This window comes from Meleagris gallopavo, chromosome 11 (assembly GCF_000146605.3).
Source record: "Meleagris gallopavo isolate NT-WF06-2002-E0010 breed Aviagen turkey brand Nicholas breeding stock chromosome 11, Turkey_5.1, whole genome shotgun sequence".
Classification (NCBI taxonomy): Eukaryota; Metazoa; Chordata; class Aves; order Galliformes; family Phasianidae; genus Meleagris; species Meleagris gallopavo.
Window position 1 is genome coordinate 19,234,723 of NC_015021.2, and position 20,178 is coordinate 19,254,900.

The window sequence follows — 20,178 nt, forward strand, 5'->3', positions numbered from 1 at the left end:
TTTGCTTTCTTGCCCACCCATCTCTTTGTGGGTTTGGGGAGTTTTTCTGGGAAAAGCAAAAGCCTTGCATGAGAAGGGTGGTTATGCATCGAGGTGTGATGCGCACACTTAGGCTTGACGCTGGGCTTTGTGATTCCTCACAGCCACACGGTGAGAAGACAATCCATCAAGAGGGGAGAGCCTCGGCAGATGCCCAGCCTTCCACACACAGCTGAGAGCACGGTGCGGGAGGAGCATTTCTCCAGCCGCAGGGTAAGTGCTGGGGGACTCCGAAGGCTGATGGCATGCTAAATCCTCTTCCATGCAAACAGGATGCTGCTGCTCTCTGGGTTTGAAAGGCAGAGACTCCTTGTGGTTCATTTAACCCACGATGCCCAGGATGATGGTCCCCTTGCTCCCACCTGCTGCAGTTTATAGATAGAAGAGGCAGCTCATAGGGTCGGGTTGCACGATGAAGGCAGCCCTGCGGCCATCAAAATCCGAGTGATTTCAGTCTGCCCCCATCTGAAAGAGGAGATGGCAGCTAGGCTCTCGATGCTGAAATGGGTAATTTTAGCCAAGGCACACGTGTTCCCTGTAACTTCATCAGATGTGAACAGATGGGACCCTCCGTGAAGCAGGTGGGTGTCTTCCTACCTCTTCACTGCGGCTTTGCCATTTGCTCAAGCAAGTCCGGAAGGGTGTCTTCCTTTACCCCTTCCTTTTCCCCTTCCTGCTGGCTGCTCCCTCCTGGGCTCTGTGCCTCCAGCACTCAAAGGGCCGTGTCCTGTGACTGTGCAGATAACCCACTCTGCTGCAAAAGCCTCATCACTCTGCGTGAAGTTTTAGCTTTAAAAGAGGAAGAAAAAGGTTTCCTCAATTCTACCCATCCTACTTTAAAAAACTTTTTTGGTTCTTGTTTTCCTTGTTGCAGTCCCACACTTTTTACCAAGGGGTAAAAGGTACCTGCTGCACACTTGGGAGTGTCATGTGCTAGGATACCAGCACTGCAAAGCACAGCATTCTGAATGGCATCTGGTTCTTTTTGGTTGGCGTTGTAGGACACAGGCACACACGTAAGCTCTTCTTTGCCCAGTTCCCACCAGGGTGGGAAGAGATTTTCTCTCCACTTCTCTGCTGGGATGGGCAGGACAGGTTCTCCTTGGTGGCCTAGGGACAGGGCAGAGAGGTCACCGTGTTCCCCACGTCACTCCATTGACTTGGCATAGTGCTGAATAGGCACTCTCGGTTGTGCCTGGGGCTGAATTTTCCTATGAAACCATTACATGCAGGCCAGAAGCACCGAGGACTGGTTCTGTGTTTAAAACAGCTCTGAAACTTGCACTCGGGCAAGAAAAAGATCCTTTGAAACTGCCAAGCGACAGGTCAGCTGGGGGGGAGGTGCAGTGCACAGGAACCAACCTGCAGTCAGGCTGTCGTGCCGCTGAGCCCTAATCCCCACTGAACACAGAACAACGCATTCGTTTGTCCATTCGAGCAGAAGAGTGTCTGATTTCCTGATTGCTTCCCGATATCAGACAGTTGGATTTCTTATTGTTTTTTTTTCATGAAAATGCTTGCATCCTTTCTAAAGTTTCGATGTTTGAATTGTAGAAACAGCTGGAAGATTACCTGACAAAGATCCTAAAAATGCCCATGTACAGGAATTACCATGGAACGGTGAGTAGAAATTAATGCACTTCAATGGCAACAGGGCATTCTCTTTCTTTTCATGTGTTGAACCTGCTGAAAGAATACCACTTATTGGCCATTTGGCAGTGGTTTGGGCTCTGTTGATCACTGTGGCATGGATGGGATATGATGAAAACCAGAGGGAACGAGTGTGAAGCTGACTGCTGGAGGTCACTGTTGTAACAAGGCAGAAGGACAGCCCCAACTTAGGGCATCTGGAGGAACTTGTTTTTCATTTCTTTTTGCTAGCTTGCGGAGAAGTGCTGCTCTGGAAGTCATTTGCAAGCTTCTAGCTTTGCAGGGACCTCAGGCAGCCATTTGGCACTGGGGCAGAGAGCGGGGCCAGGGCTTTGTGGGGTTCTTTTGGGGACGAGCAGCAGAGCACTCGCAATCTGCCCATGAAAAACAGTCATCTTTCATTCTCAAGGCAATGTTGGGCTAACTTGGCAATTTTGATCAGCAGCATATGCAGAGCGGGGGAGAGTTATTCTACAGTATTTATCCCTCTTGTCAGATTAGGCATTGCTTGTCGGAATACTTTGCAGGATTTCTGCAAATGTAAAGCTGTGTGTGATGTGACTGGAATAGGGGGATGGGTGGTCCCTGCCTGGGCAGCTATGAGCTGTGCAGAGTGTCCCTCTGTCCCCAGCCACAGAGCCAGATGTCACCGTGCACAGAACCTCTCTGGTTGTTGTTGGCTCGTGTTGGATTTGGCTGCAGTGAAACATTCACTTTGCTGCTAAGGGCAGCGGTCCTGCACTGGGAGAAAGCACAGGGAGCAAAATGTTTCCTTTAAACAAAAGAAAACAAAACAAACCCCCACCATTCTCTGTCTCGATGCTAAATTGAAGGTTTCTGGCATTTTCCTTGGAACTGAATTTGCCCTCCTTAGAACAAAATGAGCACTTTGCTCTCTGTGGTTGAGAAGTCTCTGCCCGGAGTCTGGAGAATGCTGCTCCTGTTTGCAGCTCAGATCACTTTGGCTCTGCAATTCCTCCTATTGAGTCGCCAAGGGTTTCTGTAATTCCTAAATTCTTGGTAAAGTGGAGTGGCAAAGGCAAGCTGTGCCCAGCATGATGTGCAGCTCTTGCTTCTTTTACAGTGCCCTTCTAATCTGTGCAATTTGATTAATTCTCATATCTGCTTTCCATGCTGTGTCCTGAAGTTTATGTCATGCCCTGGGAGCATTCTGGCTGCAGGTTGGGTGGCTGTTGTTTTGCAGACAAAAAGTTCCTTCCCCTTCCCCTTCCCCTCTCCTTCCCCTTCCCCTTCCCCTTCTCCTTCCCCTCTGTGAATTGTGATTCAATTTCATATCTAATATCCCTTCCCAAAGGCTTTTTGTAGTTCTGAGTAGAAGTGCTTAAAGACAATTACCATTAAAATGAAAGTTGTGGGAACCCAAATGTGTTAGCTCTCCACACCTATTTCTGGGAACTGGAAACTAGGGAAAGATAGCCCAAATAGGTTGGGAAACAGGACCTGTGGGTTTGGTTGCATTCAGTATAAAATTAAAAAAAAAAACATTAATTGGGTGTTTACATCATTTTTTATGTTAACTGCAATAGCTGAGAGTGGGATTAGATGATCTTAGAGGGCCTTTTCCAACCCATGATTCTATGGAGGATGCCTGAGCTAAAGCAGAAATAGCTTAGATGAGCCAATGTCTCGTAATCCTTCCATAGTTTTGGTTATTGGACTTCAGCATGTGTGATATTTTTTGGTGTCTGTGTGTTTTTTCTTTTTAAATTTAGGCTTATCCTAAGCCAATTTTCTGTGTAAGAAATAGCTGTCATCTTGCTGCTGAAGAATTTAATTCTGAACAGTGCTGTGATCTCATTTTATTGCTAGTCACAGCTGTTAATTAACTGTTTATGCCTCTTTGGCCCTAAATTAAAAAAAACAAAACAAAAACAAGCATCTAAATGGAAAAAGCGGAGTGGAGGTGCTGAACTCTTTCTGAAATGCAGATGCTATAGAAAGTTTGCCATAAATAAATCAGACACACTCGATGTGGCTGTGACCGTGGCTCCTGCGCCTTGCAGCGGTTCCCCACCTTTCACTGCTTATCCTTCTGCAGCTGATCGCTTGCGTCTGAGTTTTTGTTTATATTATTTTGTATCGCTGCAACGATGTCATTGAGTCTGCATTCTCTCAAATCCTATCTCATACTTCAAATACTCTGGGGCAAACTGCTCAGAAACCGGAGCAGGACCGCTCCGCGCAGGCAGTGCAGGAATCCAGCTGCCCGCCTCCCAGCACTGCTCCTCTGTGTTCTGAGCACCTCTGCTGTAATGCTCTGTAACAGTACAGCTAGCTGATGTGCTAATGGTGACAATAAATCATCTGAACAGTTATTTTCCACTTCCTGAGGAATCCTGCTTGGAAGTGATGAGATCTTGCTTGTTGCTCCGTGTCAAAGCACATCTGATTGCATGGGTGAAGAGCAAGGAATTTCAATAGAATGAGAGGGAATGGCCTTAAGCTGTGCCAGAGGGGGTTCAGGTTGGATATCAGGACACATTCCTTCTCCAAAATAGTGGTGGTGCATTCACACAAACTGCCCAGAGAGTGGTGGAGTCACCCGGAGGTGTTCTGGAGCCCTGGAGATGTGGCACTGAGGGACATGGGCAGTTGGCTTGAGGGATGAGTTGGGGTTGGTCGTGGTGCTTGTAGGGGTCTTCTCCAACCATAGTGATTCTATGAATTTCTCCTCCTGGTTTTTCTTCTCCTCCTTCAGGGATTGTTATTTCTCTGCTCTCTGCTGATTTTTTCAAAGGGTTTTGACATTTATGTGCAGCATTGTTTTCAGTGTGAATAATGTGAGGGAGATGGCCAGTTTTCTGATCCGTCTGGTGGGAACGCCAGGCACTTTCTGAAGGAGTGGAAATTGGTTTTGAGGCAAGGAACCAGCCTGAAAATTCTGCTTAGGACCTCCTGTAAGAGCTTATGGCATGCCCTAGGCTTTCACACATTCCTTGTCTTGGTTTGCATGTCAGTGCAGAAATGGATGGAGACGTTCACAGCTCACAGCTGGTACTTTCCCAGAGCCGATTTCCCAGTGAGAATACTGATATCAAGATGGGCAGCAAAACCATGAAATAGTTTGTTCTAGTCCCTGTCTGAAACAGGCTAAAATCAGCAGAGAACGAGGGCATAAATTTGGTTCTGCTGAATGGAGGTTGCTTCATGTCCTTGGGCTACTGGGAGAACAAAAGATCCTTTGTCCTTCTCCTGACCTTACAGATGGGGTGAGGAGTTTGGGAATGTCCCAGAGGGAACAACAGCAGGGAGAAAGAAAGATGTTCTGTGCTCCTGCTGCTATCTGGGCAGGGCTGGGCATGGTGGGGATGGGGCCTGAGTCAGTCCCACTGTGACTGCAGGACAAGCTTATGTCTCAGGTTTGCTGATATTCCTTGTTACACACTTCATGTTTTCAAAGCCTTGCAAAGCTCGTGGTTCCACCCATTTAACTCCCCTGTGGAATCAGATTTTGCAAACGAAGGCCCTGAGATGGGTTTGCCAAAGAGCCCGTGGCAGAGGGACCTTGGAGGGCCTCCATGGGTGTTGGGATATCAGTAAGCTTGGGATGCCTGGAGACTTCTGTCCACTGCAGGGCCAGCAGCCAGCAGACAGGCAGGGACGTCCCGCTGTGCCAATAAAAGCCAGCTCGCTCCAAATCTCAGGGTGTCCTATTTTTAGAGTTGAATGTAGTCATGCTGCGCTTTCTCACCAGCTTTGCTTATCTTTGCATTCCTCTGCTGAATGCGTTCAGCGTTCTCCCTGCTGAAGCAGGAGGAGCCGGGTGGAGGCAGGTGACTCAAATCTGAGGTTTGCTGATGCACCTGGTGGTGGGAGCTGGGGCTCATCGTGGGCTGCACAGATCAGCAGAAGTGGAGAACATGCTGAACACTGTTCCATCGTACTCTGTTTCACTCTCCTCCTGCCCCACCACACCTTCACTGTGGGTGTTTGGCTCATGGGGGTGGATGAGGCCATGATGTGGTGGAGTGAAGGCTGAGCAAGAGTGTTCTGTTGAGGTCTTGGTTTGAGGAGCTGTGCCCCGAAGTGGGGTGTGGTGGTGGTATAGGGGATTGGAAACCAATTATGGGCTTCCAGCCCCAGGGATGAATGCTCATTCTCTTTGCAGTTTTTCTGTGCTCTTCCTAAGGATACTGAAGTTATGGTGGTGATTTTTTGCTTAGGGTCCTCTGTAGGTTCTCTCTTGGTGACAGGGTGAAGCAAAACTGTTTTGTCTTTCCCCAGATGGAGTTCATTGGAGTAAGTCAGCTGTCATTCATCCATGACCTGGGACCAAAGGGCATGTGAGTTGTGAGCTGTTTTTTTTTTTTTGTTTTTGTTTTGTGTTTTTTTTGTAAGGTACAGTTCACCAAGAACATGGCTTTATAGTGTTCACGTTCATAGTTTTCCTTCCTCACTAACAACTGACTGGGGAATATTTTACCATATGGATATAAAAATGCATCAGTGTTCAGAAAGAAGTGCTACCACTTTGGGAAATAGCCTCAGTGTGGGCTGCTTTGCAAGACGTGGGCTGCAGCTCACCAGCTGGGTTACGGGTTTGCTTTCCTCCCCTCCCTACAACCTGTCTGCCTGCATGTTTGTGTGCCTGTACTGTGAAACACTGGAAAGTGGTGGAGGCACCATCCCTGGAGGTGTTCCAGAGCTGTGGAGTTATGACACTGAGTGGCAGTGGGCTTGGTGGGATGGTTGGTTGGTGGTTTTAGAGGTCTATTCCAACCTTAATGATCCTATGATTGCATGAAATGAGGCCTTTTGTTTTTTTAAATCTGTGTTGCTTCCTTTGGGGAGATGTTTTTGCCCTTTTGGCCTTTGGGGCAGTGGTGCAGGGCCCTTCAGGCCTGGCTGAAGGTGCCAGGAGCCATCCCTTGGGTGAGCTCCGAAGCAGCATGGAGGGCATCCAGGGTGAGCCCTGTCACCTGTCCTGACCACGTTTGTGTACTTGCAGGGAAGGGCTGGTGATGAAACGCTCCGGGGGCCACCGCATACCTGGCCTGAACTGCTGTGGCCAGGGCAGGATGTGCTACCGCTGGTCCAAGAGGTACTGTGGGCTGAGGGGTGGCAGAGCTGAGGGCTCCTCTCCTGTGCTTTGCTGCTCCCCATGCCTGGAAGTTTCCCCATCCCTGGAGGAGTTCAGTGCCAGGTTGCATGGGGCCCTGGGCAGCCTGGTCTACTGCCTGTTTTGGTTGCGATCCTGCCTGCAGCAGTGGCTGGAACTAGGTGGTCTTTGAGATCCCTTCCAACCCATGCCATTCTACAATTCTGTCATTCTATGATCTTAAAAGTTGCTGTGTTCTTGTGAAGATGTTCTATTTCTTTGTAGTCTTGCCAGTATTATTTGAAACAGTTTTACAGGAGTTATCCGTAGTGATTTCACAAGGAGATGACCTTCCAGGTCAAATCATTAAGTGCAGTAATACTGCCAGGGAGGATTTGTTAAAATCCTACGGATGATTGTAGGAAGAACTTACATTTATGTCTGGCTTCTACAAATAATTTCATGTATTTCACAAATAGAGAATGCATTCTCAGATAAATCCTCTCGGTCTTGTTGGATAAAAGGAGAAAAGTACTGAAATAGGCAGCATGTCCCTTAATTTATTTCTTCCCTATCTTCTCACAGTAGTGTGAAGGTGTAGTTTTGGCTGTTTTTCTCCCCCTTAAATGCTAGGATGGCAGCATGCTCCAAGACTCAGCTTTGCAATCGCTTTTCAAAATGTGTTGGAAGCACTGTAAAACCTAACTGCCTATTTCTTACAGCTTTGCAAACGTTTCGTCATCAGCCTGCACTGCCCATCCTTGTCCTCTCTTGCTAAATTTCTCTCTTTTGTCTCTTTGGGTCATAATCTGCTTTGCTGCAGGTGTTGGTTTTTCCATACCCCAAATTAGTCTCCTCTGTTATAGCAGGTTGGGGATGTTATGGCCATGGGTCTGTGGAAAGGGACGTGGGGGATGATTGCAGGGGTGACACCGTGAAGGTGGGTGGGTCCTCAGGCACAGAGAGCTGCCTGAGGAAATGAAAAGTGCACATACTGGAAACTGTACCCAGCAGGGATGCTTGGGAACGGGATTATGGGCCTCTGGGGAGAGGAAGGGAGGGTATTTTGGCGCCAGATGAAGGGTGATGCTCGGTCATCTTGTGGTGCTGAAAGAAAAGGAAAATAATGGGATTTGGAAGTATCAGGGGAGCTGGGACTGTTACTAAGGGTAGCAGAACTCACACGTTTTTGCGGTGCATTCTGTTGCTGCCTGTGTTTCTGCATTTGCACAAGAATTAGGCGGAGGTCTCGTGATGGAGACCTGTGTGGGACAGAGGGGGCCGGTTACCGCAGCTACACGGCACAGGGAGAAAAATTAGAAATGCCATTCGCAGCAAAAACATATTTTTCCCAGAGCTACCTTCAGGCTGTGGTATTTATGTAAAACCTGCAGGTCATCTTTCATCATGTGTTTCTAGCAGAGTGCCTGTTGCTTGGCAATAAATGCTGTCCAAAATGCCTTGTTCATACATTCTGACAGGAGTGAAAGTGATGCTAGCTTCAAAAACAAGGTGAGGCATTAGCAGTGATGCAGGGTACTGTCCCTGGAGGTGCTCTAGAGCCATGGGGATGTGGCACTGAGAGACACGGGCAGTGGGTATGGAGGGATGGGTTGGGGTTGGGCTTGAGGATCTTGGAGGACTTTTCCAGCCTTAATGATTCTGTGGTAATTCATTTTGGAGATGTCAGGCATTTCCAGCATCACTTACAGGTGGGGCATGCAGCCTGAATGGAGATCTGGGTTAAAAGGAGCTCTCCCTTCCCCTGGCTGGGATGTTTGTCTCACTGGTTTTGTTATGTAAGATGCTGCCTTTCCAAAGACCTCTATAAAAAGTAGCATGCAAGTTGCTCTGGAAGTCTTTTATTGGATTCAGACTTATGACCTAAGTTCATAAAATGAGCACTTGGGCTTTTCTGCTCTCCTAACGACTACTTTTGGTTAAATGCTTTCCTTCCCCTGGTGAGCAGCGCACACTTGTTTGGAAAGCCTTCTCACATTACTGGGGTTTTCTGGCAGTGTTTGAGGGATGTGATGTCAAGCTCCTGTGTCCCACAGGTGGCTGGTGGTGAAGGACTCATTCCTGCTCTACATGAAGCCGGACTCAGGGGCCATTTCCTTCGTCCTGTTGGTGGATAAGGAATTCAGCATCAAGATAGGCCAGAAAGAAACAGAAACAAAGTACGGCTTGCAGATAGACAATCTCTCTAGGTAAGAAATCCAGGCTTAGCTAGACACTTTTTTCCTTGCTTTTATTATTTTTAAGGAGTCAGTGGTATTTCTCTTTTTTGTTATTGTCAGAGCAACGCTGATGTATTCCTTTGCAAACAAACCAACAAAGCAAAGACTCTTGCTGCTCCTTACTTGTAGCATTAATAAAACATGACCAACAGAGGTGCATCTAGCAACACGCAGATAGGGAGAAGCAGCCCAGCGAAAGCACTGTGCCCTGTGTTTCTCTCTTACAGGTCACTGATTTTGAAGTGCACCAGCTACAGGCATGCCCAGTGGTGGAGGCAGGGAATAGATGAGTTCATTCGGAAACACGGCAAGGACTTCCTCACCGAGCACCGCTTTGGGTCGTACGCAGCCGTGCAGGAGAACACACTGGCCAAGTGGTGAGCTGGGGGGGCTTGGGGGCTCTGGATGTAAACCCATGGTAGTGCAGGTGCTAATGAGGATGCCTTCCTCTGGCTGCTTCCTCCTCCTGAGCTTCCTCCTAGAGCAGCAGCGCTGCAGATTGGTTTTCCTGTGCCCCTCTGCTGCCATCCATCAGGTCCCAGCTCACAGCTCCTGCTGCTCAAATAGTTTTCATAAATCCAAGCTAACATGCTACACCATCCTTTCCTGAGAGCCAAAACAGCTCTCATGTCAAGTGAAGCCCAAGGATATGGCGTGTGGTTGGCAGAAGTACCGAGTGGCACTTAATGATCTCTTCTTACGCTGTTTTGTTAAGCTGCTAATAGCAGCATGAAATTCCTACTATGTGTTGTCCTAATTCTTGAAATAAGGTTTGTGCTTTATTTTGAGAAGAGAACATAAGTAATATTAGCACCGAACCTGTTGGTCTTTCACTGTGAACTTCTTGTGTGATGAATGGGGAGGAAAAATAAATCAACATACTTTGTTTGGTTTTGCAGGTATGTAAATGCTAAGTGGTACTTTGAAGATGTTGCGAATGCCATGGAAGCTGCTAAAGAAGAAATTTTCATCACAGATTGGTGGTTCGTACTTGCATACTTGGGTTTTGACCAGCTGTCACCCTTGGGGCATTCCTGACAATGCCACAGTGTTTGGAGGCCATGCAGTATGGCAGCTCGCCGTGCTGCCAGATGGTTTGGCAGCACACCCAAACATCGTTGTGTTGGACTCAAAGGCCTTTTCAGGAGGGTTGGCAGCAAAAGCACATGATTGAAATCAACTGCTCAGTTGTCTCCTACCAAGGAGATGCCTGAAACTGCATGAAGGCACCACCTGAATTGCAGAGTGTTTGAGTCGCTTTGTTGGGAGCATAAAATGCTGTACAGCCAAGGGACAGGAGTGTTTGGCAGGTTTAAGGGACCGTGGACACTCAGATACCACAGATTTAGGCCGTGATCTTCCCATGTCATCTGCACAGGAGCTTGGGAAGAGGCAGTGGGGCAAGCTGCTCAGCCATCTTCTCCGATGTTGGTCACATCACCATCTGTAAAAGGAGCCTCTTAGTACTTACCTACTGCTGGTAGGAAGTGGAGGGTTTAATTCTCAGGCAGCAGTTATTATGAGAAAACTAAATGTAATGTTGGCATTGACAAATACGAGCCTGCTTCTTGACATGGCCACAGATAAACCCAATGCTCTTGTTGCTCCATGTGCAACACCAGGTAGTAGTGCAAGATTATTGTGTTTCAGGCCCGTTGTCTCTTAACGTTTTATTCAGCAACAGTCAGTTATTAACATGCTGTGGAACTGCAAAACTTACCTGAGAATTGGATAAATAAAGATAAAATAAAGATAAAAAAAGTTGTAGTGAGAGGCATGGTTTTAGGATGTAGCAAGATGCATTAGTCAAGCACAAGTTCCTCTGTTCTGTATGAAAGTAAAGGACAGAAATTCTGTTGCCTCGCTTTGCAGGATTTAGATACAAAAGCTTAACTCTTCCTTGTGACCCTTAAAGCTATGAGTCACTAAAAAGTCCCACTGCAGTATCATCTTGCTTTGTCTTAAGGCAGAATGGAAAATTCAGCCCAAATCTGTGCTTCTCATGCTGCCATAAGATTCAGGAGGACTGAAATCACACTTCCTGATTTCTTTGCTTAGCGAGCTGATCATTTAGGCCAATGCTCTGTTTGCAAGCTACATACACTGTGTTCTTCTCCCCTTTATTTCCTTAGGCTGAGCCCAGAAATCTTCATGAAGCGGCCCGTTGTTGAAGGGAATCGCTGGCGGCTGGACTGCATTCTCAAGCGGAAAGCTGTAAGTGAGCTCCAGCTTCTGCCCCTCTGCACGGCAGTCCCTGTGGCTGCAGGGTCATGCTGTGGCCCTTTCCATCTGGAGGTTGTGGCCACGATGATCTTGGTGCATTGCTGCAGAGAACTGCCATTGGGAAAGGGCTTCAGCATAACGTGTGGCTCGGGATGAGTTGTGGCTGCGTAGAAAAAGAGTGCCAATACCAATGGCATGCTGTTCCCCAGAGCTGGGCTGTGGTGTTGAGCTTCTGAAGGAGGAGGTGATAAATGTGACTCAGACGCTCCTGTTTACATTGCTGTGTTATCCAAGCTAATAAATGCTTGTGTACAGTAAGCAAATGCTTCTATAAGCTGGAGTTCTTGCTATGGCTTTTTCCTTCTGCTTTCATCTCTCCTGTTCTTCCTGGTGGAGCAGCTGAGACCTGCTGCTGACCTTTGCCTGTCCTGGCACTCCCTCTGAAGACTCCTGTGTGACGCTCTGTGTGCTCACATTCCTTTCTTTGTTCAGAGCTGTGAGATACTGGTAGAAAAAAAGATCAGAGTGAGGGTTGTGTGAGCACAGGCTGCATTCCCCTTGCCCACGTGGCCTGTGGCAATGGCTCTACTGGAACTGGTGCTTTGCCTCAGGTTAGTCAGGATGGGAGGCGCAGCCAGGGAAGTCCTGAGCATCGCTGTGTAAAAGGGCAGGAATCCAGGCGGATGTGCTCAGATTCACTTTGATTCCCTCCCCTCCCAACCCACTCATCTCCACAGCCCTCACTCATGCCACATCCCTAGAACTGTGAGGGTTTTGTGCCTGACTGTGGTTGATTGGATAGACTCATCTTTTTGGCAAATGGAATGTGGCCACAGGGCATGCTCACTGGAAGAAATTGGCTTTGTTTGCCATGACAGCATGGATTTTCCTGTGGCTATAAATACCTTGTATAAGTCAGGAATGTTTCAAGGTCAGCTCCTGGAAATACTTACCTGCCTTCTCTTGTGGCATTCCTTGGCTTTGGCAGCTGTGGTCCGGCTGGGGATAAGGCTGGCTGGGATACATCTGCAGTGCTCCTTGGAGAGCAAAACATCTTCTGCAATTTGGAGACTGCCTAGGTCTGCTCTCAGTAGAGAGAGCTTCTAGCTCTACCAGCAGAAGCACCTTGCTGGCGTCCACTCAGGTGCATCTGCTTTGGGAGAGATGTCTGTATGGATGCACTGCTACTGTCCCACACGTGCTGCTAACCGTAGGCAAACCTCAGGGAGGGATCCACTGAAATTCCTATGTGCTTCTTTCTGACAGCAACAAGGTGTGCGAATTTTTGTAATACTGTACAAAGAGGTGGAGCTGGCCTTAGGGATCAACAGTGAATATAGCAAGCGGACACTCATGCATCTCCATCCAAACATCAAGGTAATTGCGTGCAGACAGTCGTGCAAAGGGCATTTGCCTTAATTTGCTGGTGTTGACCCTCTGTGTATTTGGGTGTGAAATAGAAGAGCAGTGGCTCCACGCTGTGTCCACTGTGGACATAATGTGTGAAGACATACCCATACTGTGATTACCACTTCTGAGTGTGGAAACCTCATTTCTTTAGGTTATAACTGAACCTAAAATTGTTTAATTTAGAATTGCCAAAGCAGCTATTCATCTAATTCATATGAAACTTATTTCAGGTGACGAGTTAATGGGGCTACATCAAATGGAAAATTACAGTTTGAGAATGTTGTCTCATCAGCATTTCTGTACCTACATTGATGATGAGAGTCAACACTAGATGTTTACATTGCTGTTATAAATGAACATCATTGCACTGTTATGCTGCTGCTCCGCCACGGAGCAGAAAATGGATTGTGGATTGTGAGCCAGTACCTTGATCTCTCAGCTAAGGCGAGATCCAGTACCTTGAAATTAGAGACATCTGTTTTTTAATAAGTGATGAACAAGCTGCTAAAATGATAGATTTATGATCACTTGATCAACTGTAGTAGTGAAACATTCATTCCCCGTTACCTTAGCAGTGAGGAGGGCTGGTGTCACTGGAAGATGGGCACTGGCTGCCTACAGGCTCTGCAGGTGAAGCCACAGGAAGTCAGCCTTATGGTTCTTCTCTGACATTAAAGATCAAACTGTGTACTGTGTGCTTAGATAGAGGAGTGACTTTGTCATAAACAAATGTCAAGAGAATGTCATAAACAAATGTCAGACAACTTGATGGTTTAAAAAACCAACAAAACAACTTCCCATTTCTCTTCTGTAGTGACAACAACCGAAGAAGTGAGTCAGATCACCAATATGTTGTTTTCTTTTAGATCAAGTTCTTAAGATCCTCATAGGAATGCAGCTATGCTGTTGAAATCCCAACGGCAGCAAGTCCCTTGCAGTAATCACAGCTCTCTGTGTGGGGTTCTGTCCTCAGGTGATGAGACACCCGGACCACGTGTCCTCCTCCGTGTACCTCTGGGCTCACCATGAGAAGCTCGTCATTGTGGACCAGTCGGTGGCCTTTGTGGGTGGCATCGACTTGGCATACGGCAGGTGGGATGACGACGAGCATCGTCTGACCGACGTGGGCAGCGTGAAGCGAATGGGGGCCATCAAGTCAGTGTCAATGGCCAACCTGGCAGTAAGTGGGCTGAATGATGGCTGTGTTGGATGTCTGTCTGTTGAGTTGCAGGAGGGATGAACGAGCTGTGCTTCGCAGAGTCGGGTACAGGAGGCTGAAGGAGGACTCATAGAATTGTTAAGGTTGGAAAAGACCACTAAGATCACAAAGCCCAACCATGAATAGGAATGGGAAGAAGGATATGAGCATTAAGTGACTCTTTAAGGCTGGGTCCTGTCCAGCCCCTGCTAGGGCATGGAGGTAGGCAGTTGGGTTTCCCTCGAGGTTGGAGTAGCGGTCACAATTTGCAGGCCGTGTTCTTAATAAACTTAGTTACAAGTCTACAGAAGGCACTTGGAAAGAGCTCTGATCTTCTGGATGCTCGGGCCCTGAGCACATGCAAAGCTTGCCAAGTTTTTCTGCTAACCTGGGTCATGTAACCAGATAGCTCTAAAACAGTGTAAAGAGGTGTCAGCGTGTGAGAGTTACATGGAGAATAGTAATCCGGAGTCAATTGACTGCTAACTGGTTGAAGAACATACTGCTAGCTATCATTGATGGATTTTCCTGTAATTAAAGAATAAAGTGCTCATACATGCAGCCATGTCCTTTGTCTTTCCAGTCTGCAGCAGAGTCGTCTGAACACAGCCCCCTGCAGTCTCAAGCTTCATCACCAGAAAGCCATTTGTTCCAGAAGAATGCTGATGATATCCCAGACATATCAAAAATGAAAGGGATAGGAAAACCCAGGAAGTTTTCAAGGTTCACTATTTACAAGCATCTCCATAGACATGGCATGCATCATGCTGACAGCGTCAGCAGCATAGACAGTGAATCAAGTAAGTAACGTGCTTCATCCCAGCTATACCCAGACGACATACATAGAGGCTGTGCGGAGGTGGGTGGTGGGTGTGCGTGCAGATTCACATAATTTCTGGGTAACGAGCTCTTTGTAAAGAAGAAGAGCTGATTAATTCCATAACTATCGAATAATAATTATGTTTAGACAATATGTAAATCTGTGTTACTGCAAAGTACACAGGAGCAGTTACAAGTGGATTTGCATTTAGTTAATTAGCAATTGTCAGATGACGTGGTGCAGTGTGTATGGTGCCTAATGCTTATGATGTGGGAAAACTTCTGTTCCTGGCATGGGAGAACTGAGTCTTCTGTTTTTCAACTTGTATTTGTTACAATAGGTGAAACAATTTCTGAATATGACTATCCCCTCTGATAGGCTTGTGTTACATAGATTCAAACCAGTTCACTTAAATTAAATCATTCCTGCTTGCTAGAGAAGCTGCTTGACAGCCAGATGTTTGAATACAGCTTTTAATTCCCCACACAAAATGTGACTTCCAAGCTAAAGGTACAGGGGTCAGCGTGTTGTTCCTTCTGGCAAGGAGTTCTTCCTGAAATCTCCTAGCAGAACTTTCTCCTTTCTCTGGCTGGAGCATAGCTGGGCCAATTGCAGTCAGCTCAGGATGTATATTGATGCAGCAAAGGCATCACAATCTGTTTAGTTTCAAACCAGCTGGGTCTGGAATCGGCTCTTTACATACTGTCACTTGTAGTTTCAGCAGATTGATGTTTCATTTGAACTCCTGTCACGTAAAGTGTCACCATTCTGGAGTGGGGAGAAGTGCAGCAGAAGTAGACATGCATTTTTGTCATAAATAGAGCATCTTGACTTCCTGCAGGTTGCTTTAACCCCTTTACGAGTCAATCAAATTTAATTCAGAGTTTAAAGTCCTATCTAGGAATGTTTCTTCATCTGCACAGTGAATCCGAAAGGAGTTGGGCAGTTAGGTGCACTGAGCTGTTCTCATCTCTGACTGATGGCAAAAGATGCTGTTGGAAGGTCTGTGTAAATGCAGCACCTCATCTGGAGAGTGCTGAGTTTTGCTAAAATTGTATCAAAAGATAGCATTGTTATTTAGAAAGCAAAACAATAAACCAAACCAACAACAACAAATAAAGCAAACCACAGTATTTCATGTGGAAACAAACTTTCACATCATTTCATTTTAGCTAATAAAGACTAGTTTATGTTGCAGGAGATACATCCAACTGTAGAGTCAAAATCATAACCCGTCTAGCAGAGAAGTTGGATTTTGTACTGTAAGGCACATTACACGGATGATGTAATTGATATTCTTTCTTCTACACATAGCCACATACCAGGGCTCCCACATGGTAACATTTAAGTGAAAAGACAAGCAATTCTGGAGTAATTTTTTAGTCCAGTGTAGTGAGAATTCAGCATTTTATTTCCATAACAAACTAATGTATACATAAAACCTGTCCTGATTGTATAGCATATTTAGATAGGGATGAAGAAACACTAACAGAAAGACTAGGGAGAAAACAGCTTCAGCTGAGCAGGACTGGCACGTCCCTCCAATGCTGTTGCATGGCAGTGAGGCTCTCACCAATGCTGTGCAATGGACAGTCCTGACTTTGGAGCATGTGGGTTTTTATTTTCTTTGCCTGTGACAGATAAAGGATCCATTCGCAGCTTGAAGACAGGTGTGGGAGAGCTGCTTGGGGAAACCAGGTTCTGGCATGGGAAAGACTATTGCAACTTCGTCTTTAAAGACTGGGTTCAGCTTGACAAACCTTTTGCTGGTAAGTGTCTTCGCTCACTGGAAGCTCTGAAACTGCTTTGGTTTGGCTGTTAGGAAGAAGCAGCAAACACCTTCCGAGTGGTCTTGGGCCAACTTTCCTGTCATGGTCCGTGGACTTGTGGGGGCAGTCAGCCTGCATTGCCCTTGGTGCCACGTCACAGTAAGCTTAGTGTGAGGATGAGGATGCTGCGATTTTCCCTATTTGCCTCCTTAGTCTGAAGATTAAGAATGTGCTTTCCTGTCCCACAGACTTCATTGACAGATACACCACCCCTAGGATGCCCTGGCATGACATCTCCTCTGTGGTGCATGGCAAAGCAGCACGCGATGTGGCCCGGCACTTCATCCAGCGCTGGAACTTCACCAAGGTGGGTAGGGAGCATTGCTGTGGGGGCACAGAGACTGGAAGTGCACACGTGCTTTATCTGTGTACCCTCCACAGATGAGCTTTCTTATTTTTTGTTTTACGTTGTTGTGTTTCAGTCTCCTCAAAGGCTTTTTTTCTTTATTTCCCTGGGGCAGATCATGAAGCCCAAATACCGTTCCCTGTCCTACCCATTCCTCTTGCCAAAATCTCAGCAAACTGCTAATGAGTTGAAGTATCAGGTGCCTGATGCAGTTCATGCCACAGTCCAGGTGAGTGCTATGGTCTTCTAATTGAGTTCTCCTAAGAGCATTTTTCATCTTTCTGGAAAGAAATGTCACTACAAACTCTCTGTAGGACTTAATTTAAGTAGAAGTTTTTCATGTCGTATTTATCGTTTGTAGCACAGCTGATCAATTCCTCAACTGCAATAAAATGATGCATTAGTTGTTACCTCCAGCTTTGGAGATGAGGGGATTGAGCAGCATACGATACTGAAGTTTTGGGTGCACTACAGCTTTGTACAGTGCGTTGTTTTTCTTGTTTATTTTTCTGCTCTTTCTCTAATGCCCATCATTTGTGTTTGTGCTCTGGGTAGGCTGGTGGATTGGTGTTGGACACACAGTGTCTGCTGCTGATATTCTGAGAGTTATCCCCCCAGCCCTGGAAGTCCTGTGCAGATGGGCAGTGGCCATTTGAAGCCCCATGTTAAGAGCAGTCTTGTGACTGTTGCTTTCTGTGTTAAATTTTATGTGTGGGTCTTCATCTTCAGACCTGTGGATCCTCTGCACTGCTGCACACTGTGCCCACAGTTTTGTTTCTGACCATCATCCTCATGATTGCAAAAATGTATTTATTTAAAACACTGTTAACCATATTTAGCTTATGTATTGAATGCAAGTGTTAACCAGCACAAGCACAGACTGATTAAAGAACACGAAGTCAAAGTAGTTTTGCTGAAGCAGCAAGTCAGCAGGGTGTCTCTGAGAACAAAAGATGTGTGAAATAAGAGGGATGAGACCCAAACCAGGAAACATCCATGAACTTACTGTTCAAAAGGAGCAGTCCATCCAGATGACAGCAGCGCCTGGGGATGCTTCATGGAGCAAGAAGCATTTGTCTGGGTCTGTGGGCTGCCGGGCATTGTCTGTGCCTGGCCATGTGGTGAGGGGTGGGCAGCATGGGCTGTGTGACAGCCCTGTGTCACGCAGATGGGTTTGGGCATTTTACGTCAAGTGCCAAAACATTGCTTGTGGCTTCTTGAGAAGTGGTCTCGCTCCAGGCACCACTGTGCTTCTGTGTGGCTGCAAACACCTCCCCAGCTCTGTCCATGACACTGGCTTATTTGGAAACTCTGCTCTCATGGAGGTGTGGGGGCTTGCTTCCCCAGAGCACACACTAACCACGAGATAAAGCTCAACCTTAAATGATAGGCTTTGCTGTAGAAAAGAAAAGGTTAAGCTCTAGTGATTACCAAGCTGGAAGCTGGGTTTGTCTTGTGAATTATTCATTTAAAATACCTCTCTTATTTCTAATTGATGCTCAGTTGCAGCTTTTAGAGCCCTGACAGGGTCCTGATACCGAATTCTTTGCTGGGACACCAGCCAAGTCTGTGTGATTCCACCTCAGTGCTGCTCGGGGACTATGTGAGCAATGTCAGAGCAGGAATCACTGTCCAGTGTCCCTGGGCATGAAATGATTGTCAAAAATCTGGCTGACATTTCTCTTGTTTCTGAGCTTGTTTGGAAATCTGTCTTCAATTGTGGGCAGATCAGAGGCAGAGACAGCACAAAGGGTCCGTGGGGATTGCTGGTCCGCGCCACTGACCTGTCGTCAACACATTCTGACCTCATTGTACTGTCTGGCTTTGCTCTGCTTAGTCAGAAGGGAGCAGAAGAGTGCATTTTAGGAAGGGTTTGGGAGAAGGCAGGGTGAGCAGAGGGTGAGCAGTGTGTGCATAACAAGCAAACGTGGAGGTGCAGGCTGGGAGGGAGGAATGCTTGGATCAGCTGTAGCGGTGGCCAGGCACAATGCATCCTTCATCTACTCTCATTTGAACTTTTTGTCTTTGCTTGCCATGGCAATGCAGTTGCACATGGATTTTGCAAGAGTCAGAAAGCCGAAGGCAGTGTTGGTTTGTTTCCATTCCAGAGTTGGCGATTATCAGCCAAAGACAGCACTACTGAAGACGTGTGGTGAGGCAATATCTGGTCCATGATGTAAATGCAATGAAGATTTAGTGCTCTGTCAATGACAAAAGCCTCTTTGAAGTCTGCAGGAGGGCCTGCATTGTTCAGGATTTATGCATTAGCTCTTAGCAAGCATAAAATTTATGAGTCTTTTGTCGGTGAAAGAAGTCAAAGATGATGAGCCCGAGTACTTCACACTGCTGCTGTCTGTGATAGGAGAGAAAGGGGATGGAGATGCCAGCTCTTGGTGGTGGCACTGTGGCCTTTTCTCCGTAGCAAAGGAGTTTGGGTTTAAAGCAGTTCATTTAGAACACACTGTCAGGACAGCACAGATTGCCTGGGTGAGATGGAGCTGCACGATGCTGCCCTTGGTGAATACAAAACTCTCCTCCTGCCTGTTCCTATGGCTGTGGAGCCATGCAGTGACTGGTGCTGGCCTCTGAATTCATTCAGGCTGAAAATGACCTGCCTTTAGTTAGAGGAGGGCCAAGCTGCAGTGCCTACCTCCAAGCCAGTATCTTCCATTGCTGCTTCTTCCCTCCCTTTGTGCATCTTGTGTGTGAGACTGATGCAAAAGGGGATTTCCTTGTAGCCCTCCATCAGCAGAGACACTGCTGGTGGTTGTGGTTACGTCCAGGTGGATCCCCAAGGACTGGGATGCAGGCTGGGGTGTGGAAGAGCTGGATTCGAGGTTGTGTGAGAGATGCTGTGATGCTGCTCTGAGGCATGGTGACAATCCTTTAGCAGTGGGCAGCTTCGTGTGCTGTGTGGAGAGGGCAGAGAGGAGGAGGATGACAGGGAAGGGCAGGTGGGCTGCACTCTGGGAAGCTGTGAGTCTGGAAGGGGATTGTTTGGTGGTGGTGGTCGTCATTAGCTGGACAGAGAGAAAGAAAAGAAATGCACTGGAGGGATTTCCAGGAGAAATGAGGTTGACCCCTGGAAGAGGACAGGTTTGTGCACTCACTGACACACATTTCACAGATCCATCGCGTTTTCCTCTTGTCCGATGTGTCAGTGCACTAATGTGCTGCTATGATGGCTCTTTTGTGATGCTTACAGCTATTGTTTCACTGCTTTTGTCTTGACAGTGTTTAAAGACAGAGGCTAACCAAGAGTAATTTTCCCCAAGCAAGTACCAGCGTGTAATTAAAAGCCACATTTCCACCCAGGAGAATGCTGCTCAGGGCATGCCCTGACTGTTGCTGTGCAGAGGATGTT

General features: G+C 47.0%; 1 protein-coding gene across 1 annotated transcript in view; it reads left to right on the top strand.

Moving 5' to 3' along the window:
- The window catches only part of PLD1 (phospholipase D1), a 45,787-nt gene that overhangs the window by 15,508 nt on the left and 10,101 nt on the right, over positions 1 to 20,178 (top strand). Inside the window, exons 5-18 of the mRNA XM_010716922.3 lie at positions 144 to 252; positions 1,594 to 1,659; positions 5,935 to 5,993; positions 6,659 to 6,751; positions 8,806 to 8,958; positions 9,216 to 9,365; positions 9,888 to 9,971; positions 11,121 to 11,202; positions 12,478 to 12,588; positions 13,595 to 13,801; positions 14,403 to 14,619; positions 16,280 to 16,408; positions 16,657 to 16,775; positions 16,930 to 17,043. Coding sequence (XP_010715224.1) covers positions 144 to 252; positions 1,594 to 1,659; positions 5,935 to 5,993; positions 6,659 to 6,751; positions 8,806 to 8,958; positions 9,216 to 9,365; positions 9,888 to 9,971; positions 11,121 to 11,202; positions 12,478 to 12,588; positions 13,595 to 13,801; positions 14,403 to 14,619; positions 16,280 to 16,408; positions 16,657 to 16,775; positions 16,930 to 17,043 — 1,693 coding nt within the window. The remainder of the gene's footprint in view (positions 1 to 143; positions 253 to 1,593; positions 1,660 to 5,934; positions 5,994 to 6,658; positions 6,752 to 8,805; positions 8,959 to 9,215; positions 9,366 to 9,887; positions 9,972 to 11,120; positions 11,203 to 12,477; positions 12,589 to 13,594; positions 13,802 to 14,402; positions 14,620 to 16,279; positions 16,409 to 16,656; positions 16,776 to 16,929; positions 17,044 to 20,178) is intronic.